Source organism: Oryzias melastigma, unplaced genomic scaffold (assembly GCF_002922805.2).
Source record: "Oryzias melastigma strain HK-1 unplaced genomic scaffold, ASM292280v2 sc00589, whole genome shotgun sequence".
NCBI classification, from domain to species: Eukaryota; Metazoa; Chordata; class Actinopteri; order Beloniformes; family Adrianichthyidae; genus Oryzias; species Oryzias melastigma.
Window position 1 is genome coordinate 24,041 of NW_023417181.1, and position 6,096 is coordinate 30,136.

General features: G+C 44.7%; 1 protein-coding gene across 1 annotated transcript in view; it reads right to left on the reverse strand.

Moving 5' to 3' along the window:
* Positions 1 to 4,119: 4,119 nt before the first annotated feature.
* zbtb7a (zinc finger and BTB domain containing 7a) overlaps positions 4,120 to 6,096 on the reverse strand; it is a 10,916-nt gene continuing 8,939 nt past the window's right edge. The window contains exon 3 of the mRNA XM_036211119.1: positions 4,120 to 4,382. Within this exon, the coding sequence (XP_036067012.1) occupies positions 4,208 to 4,382 (175 nt within the window). The 3' untranslated portion in view covers positions 4,120 to 4,207. The remainder of the gene's footprint in view (positions 4,383 to 6,096) is intronic.

Consider the following 6,096-nt stretch of genomic DNA (forward strand, 5'->3'; position numbering starts at 1 on the left):
AAAACAACTCTGTGGGAAAACTTTCAACTCATGTAGTTAAAAGTTACTATTGAAAACTGTCCCAACTTTTAGGAAAAACAGCCCATCAATTCTTAACAAGTCATTGGAGACATCGAGGAGGAGCGGAACATCGACTCAGACCGCAGAGTTTCTCTCTTTGTTTTGGGTTGCTGGTGTGCTGCTGGATTTTTGTCAAGAAAACAAGAATCATTGGCTCAAAAAAGGATAAAAAACAAAGATTTATGGCCGTTTGTGTGTGTTAAGGGGCGGAGCAAGGAGCTGGTGGCCCCGCCCAGAGTATTTTCTACATCACAATGTTTCCTACTCCTGATTCACAGTAATTGGAATAAAAAGATTAAAGAAAACGTTTTGAGTTTCATACATAGATCTACACACAGCAAATTCAACCAGATTGATTCAACTCCACAGGAGTCAATCTCAACACCTGTAAAGTGTCTATATGGGTCCACACCACAAAGTGTCAAAATAACTCTTTTTAAATTGTTGATCCTTTAACACTTAGATTGAGTTGTTTTTTACTCTGTCAGTGTTTAAAACTTAACACTTACCAACTCTGGTCAGTGTTACATATTTTTAACACCTGAACATAGAGTTAAAAATTAGCACTGTCGAGAGTTCTTTATTAGAGACCAAACAGAGTTACAATTTGACTCTGTCCATTTATTTCAACACTGTTGAAGTGTCTATATGAGTCCACACCAGGCATTGTCAATTTAACTCATTTTGGGGTGTTGGTAAATTAACACTGCTCATTGCAAAATGACCAGTGTTAGATACATTCCTGAGATTCCTAAAAAAAGAGACTGGGTTTAGTTAAAATGCATTTATTTTAACTGCACCACAAAAATATAAAACCGTCTTTATAACATAAAGCAGTATAAGCTTGAGATATGTGAGCCTTAAATGATAAATCCTGGTCAAATAAAACCCCTAAGTTTCTGACTGAAGAATTGGAGGCAACATTTACACCATCCAGGGAGACTATCTGATCTGAGAGAGCATCTCTCAGGTGTTTAGGACCCAGTATCATGACCTCAGTTTTTTCTGGGTTTAGGAGGAGGTAATTAATTGTCATCCAGGTCTTAATGTCTCTGATACAGGAATTCAGTTTCTCTAGGTGGTCATTCTGGTCAGGTTTAATGGATAAATACAGCTGTGTATCATCTGCATAACAGTGAAAGTTAATGCTATGTTTCCTGATTATGTTTCCTAAGGGCAGCATGTAAAGCGTGAACAGAATGGGCCCTAGAACTGAGCCCTGAGGGACTCCGTAGCTAACTCTAGTACAATGAGAGGACTGTCCATTTACATTAACAAACTGGTATCTATCAGATAAATAGGATTCAAACCACTGGAGGGCAGATCCCCTGATCCCTATGTCATGCTCTAGTCTCTGGAGTAAGATGCTGTGGTCGATGGTATCAAAGGCTGCGCTGAGGTCTAACAGGACCAGAATAGAGATTAGTCCCTTTTCTGAAGCCAATACAAGTCATTAGTAACTCTAACCAGAGCAGTTTCAGTGCTATGGTGAGGTCTGAACCTGACTGAAAATCTTCAAATTATTTTTGTTCAGAGTTAAAATTCTCATAATGACACTAACAGATTTATTTTGGAAACACTTTGATTTAACAATCATTTTTAACTCTACTCTTTTTTAGTTTAGTGTTAAACATATGTGATGCAATTCTGCAAAGAGTTAAATTAACTCTTCAGCAAGCGGTTTCCGGCTCAGACAGGAACTGAACTTTGGAGCAGGTAGAGCGCGTCAGAGGAGGATCTTTATGGAGAGAAAATAGACTCTGGTCTGTGAGTGCGTATTCTTGATTGTAAATCATAAAGTGCGTTTTGTGCACGAGTAAAAACATTACAAAGTTAAAGAAACGACTAAATACAATTAACACATTCACAAACTAAAATGACAACATGCATCACCTCCTCCAGAGGAGCATGCTGACCTTCATCCTCCTCATCATCATCATCATCCAACTGGAACTCCAGCCGAGATCCACAGTTAGAAAGAAAATGAGTTTGAGGGATTTTCTGACATTAATCCCCCCCTCCCCCCCCACAGACTCACAATCAATCTCTCTACTGAACACAATCTGAACCAACAGTGTTTCTGTCGGCTCTCATTTATGAACCACCTAACCCAGATTCTAGTGTTTTCAGATTCTAACGTTTTCAGATTCTAGTGTTTTCAGGTTCTAACGTTTTCAGATTCTAGTGTTTTCAGGTTCTAATGTTTCAGATTCTAATGTTTTCAGATTCTAATGTTTTCAGGTTCTAATGTTTCAGATTCTAGTGTTTTCAGATTCTAATGTTTTCAGATTCTAATGTTTCAGATTCTAATGTTTTCAGATTCTAGTGTTTTCAGGTTCTAATGTTTTCAGATTCTAGTGTTTTCAGGTTCTAACGTTTTCAGATTCTAATGTTTTCAGATTCTAATGTTTTCAGATTCTACTGTTTTCAGATTCTAATGTTTTCAGATTCTAATGTTTCAGATTCTAATGTTTTCAGATTCTAGTGTTTTCAGGTTCTAATGTTTTCAGGTTCTAATGTTTCAGATTCTACTGTTTTCAGATTCTAATGTTTTCAGATTCTAATGTTTTCAGATTCTAATGTTTTCAGATTCTAATGTTTTCAGATTCTAGTGTTTTCAGATTCCAGTGTTTTCAGATTCTAATGTTTTCAGGTTCTAATGTTTCAGATTCTAATGTTTTCAGATTCTAATGTTTTCAGGTTCTAATGTTTTCAGATTCTAATGTTTTCAGGTTCTAGTGTTTTCAGATTCTAATGTTTTCAGATTCTAATGTTTTCAGATTCTAGTGTTTTCAGATTCTAATGTTTTCAGATTCTAATGTTTTCAGATTCTAGTGTTTTCAGATTCTAACGTTTTCAGATTCTAATGTTTTCAGATTCTAATTTTTCAGATTCTAATGTTTTCAGATTCTAGTGTTTTCAGATTTTAATGTTTTCAGATTCTAATGTTTTCAGGTTCTAATGTTTTCAGATTCTAACGTTTTCAGGTTCTAGTGTTTTCAGATTCTATTGTTTTCAGGTTCTAGTGTTTTCAGGTTCTAGTGTTTTCAGATTCTATTGTTTTCAGGTTCTAGTGTTTTCAGGTTCTATTGTTTTCAGGTTCTAGTGTTTTCAGGTTCTAGTGTTTTCAGATGCTGAAACCTCCTCAGACCCGTGGACCCTCGTCCTCCTCTAACCTCCGTCTCTCGGTGAAGATGATCTTCCAGCTTTGAGAACTGTCTGGTGGTGTTTCATTGAGGTTAAAGCTCCTCTTCTCCTGGTTTTCTTTCATCTCTCCTCTCCTCCCCTCCCCCGTTCTCTGCAGATTAGAATTCATTAGCAATCAAAGAGCCTCCAGAGAGCTGCAGCTCTTAATTACCTCCTCATTTGCATTCGTGCATATTAATGACTGCAGCTTTTGCCGCAGTGCTTTAGAGGCTCCTCCGTCTCTGGGGAGCAGAGATGCTGGAGGCGCAGCTCCCAGCCCGTCCCTCCATCCTCCCAGATGGGGAGCTGGACAGCGCCGGTGTGTGTGTGTGTGGGGGGGGGGGGTCAAAGGTCAGCATCCCTGCTCAGCATGAGGAACATGTCCTCCAATCTGCAGACATCCACTGGATTCTGAGGGCGGAGCTCTTCTGCATGGGGGGGTAACACCCCAGGAGGAGGTGAAGAGCAGGAGGACTCACCAACTCTGCTCCCCCCATCCTCTGCAGGTCAACCTTGAGAGGTCCTCCTGTACACCTGCTCCTCCTGCTCACCCGCTCCTCCTCTATACCTGCTCCTCGTACATACCGGCTCCTCCTGCTCACCCACTCCTCCTGCATACCTGCTCCTCCTGTATACCTGCTCCTCCTCTATACCTGCTCCTCCTATATACCTGCTCCTCCTGCATACCTGCTCCTCCTCTATACCTGCTCCTCCTGTATACCTGCTCCTCCTGCATACCTGCTCCTCCTGCACACCTGCTCCTCCTCTATACCTGCTCCTCCTGCATACCTGCTCCTCCTGCACACCTGCTCCTCCTCTATACCTGCTCCTCCTGTATACCTGCTCCTCCTGCACACCTGCTCCTCCTGCATACCTGCTCCTCCTGCACACCTGCTCCTCCTCTATACCTGCTCCTCCTGTATACCTGCTCCTCCTGCATACCTGCTCCTCCTGCTACAGTTCATGCCTGCAGACTGCTGCAATGTGGGGCTGCTGGGGCGGGGTTAATGAGTTGTTCTGTGAGCCCGTCACCCCTCCAGATCAGCCCCAGGGAGCGGCCAAACAGGAAGACGAGGAGCCTGCGTTCGATCCCGGACTTTCCCCGGAGCTCCGCTGCAGCACAGACACCGAGTTTCCTGCAGACAAAAGCTCCGTGAGGGTTGAGGAGTCAGGAGTCAACTCTGGAAAGGAGTGATGTTGCTGCCACCTGCTGGCGGGTTCAGGACATGGAGGAGGTCACGTGGTAAATGAGTGTAATGTAAACAAAGTAAACATGCAGTTTGTTCGGGGGTGAGTGTGAAGAAGTCCACCAATCAGCTTTGCCACCATCGTTTTAATAGAAACATCTTATATTCTTAAACCAGATGCCAGACATTTTTGGATCCATTAAAAAAGAACAAAAACTGAAACAAAAATCAACAGGAACTGGAATCTGACGGATTCAAACGTGTGGATTTAGTGGTCTCTTTACAACATTTCTATTGGAACAAAAAGTGCAAATTCTCTGAACTCAAACTTCAGCGTGGCGTTCCCTGCAGCTCGCATGTGTGGACCGACGGTTAGAAAAGTAGAAAAAGTTCTTCAGAATGCCCACAGAACCACACGGAACCGGAACTCTGCTGCCCCCCCCGAAGTCTGCCCTCGCTTTGTAAACCATCACAGGCTGCTTACGTGGGAGTGGCCAGGTTGCAGGTCCGATTCCTGAAAGGGGCGTGGTCAAGTCAACACGGGGTTCTCCAGCAGAGCTCTGGGCAGCAGATTTCTCTTCTCGTGATTCGGTGAACATTTCTCCCCTCCCAGAACGACCGCGTTCCTCAGAGGAAACGGATTCCTGCAGCCGCTGCGGCGGGACCGACGCGCTCCGATCCCACCCCGGCGCTCCCCCCCGGGGAGGGGGGGTTCTGCAGGGACTGTGGTGGGGGGTGGACATGATCCAGAACATAGACATGTTCCAGAGCATGTACAGTATTTGGATCCGATTTCCCCCCTCCCAACAAGATTTAGAGACACAGAGCAGCTGTGGCGCAGCGTCTGCCCCCCCACCAGAGAACCGGCAGGTTCAGCACAGAAAGCTTTGAGATGTCGTTCTGTTCAGGAAAACCGACGACTCCTGCCATCAGGTCCAATGACCCCCCTCCCAACAAGATTCGAGACACGGAGCAGAGAGCAGCTGTGCTGCAGCGTCCGCCCCGGCCCCCCACCACCTGAAGAAGTCGGGTCGTAAGACGTTGGAGATGTTCTGATGTCCGGATGAGCTCCGGCTCTCTGTCATCCAGACGGCACTCATTCAAGTTTTTTTGCTCTCATTTACATATAAATAAAGTTTACACTTAAATAGTGGTTTCCATGGAAACCAGGGACAGAAAGACGACAGCAGTGACACCCATGAACGCATAGAGAGGATCCAGGATGGACGTTTGCAAAGTGCTTTTGTTACAATCGCAGAAGCTGAAAAAGGCAGTTTCAAAGCGATATGGGGGGGTCAGACTGTAAGGTCCACCATCTACTGCCCCATAAAACTCTGGGGGGGCACCACCGTTTGGGCCTCGGCAACCTGGAGCTGCACTGTGTGTACATGACCCCCCCTCCACCGTTTTCTCAGCCTGTAATCTCTGATCGAAGGCCGGACTCCACTCCGGGGGGGTGAGGATGGCAGAGACGGGGCGGCCCCCTCCCTTACAGTCTGAGTCATATGGCTGAATCTCACGTGGCTTTCTTTCCTCTGATAACACGTCACCTGATCAATACGAGGGGGGGGGCAGCATGTCAAACAGCAAATCAGAACGACGGAAACTCGATGCATAGCAGAGAAAATCCACCTGAGTAGAGCTTAAAGAGGTCAGCGACAGC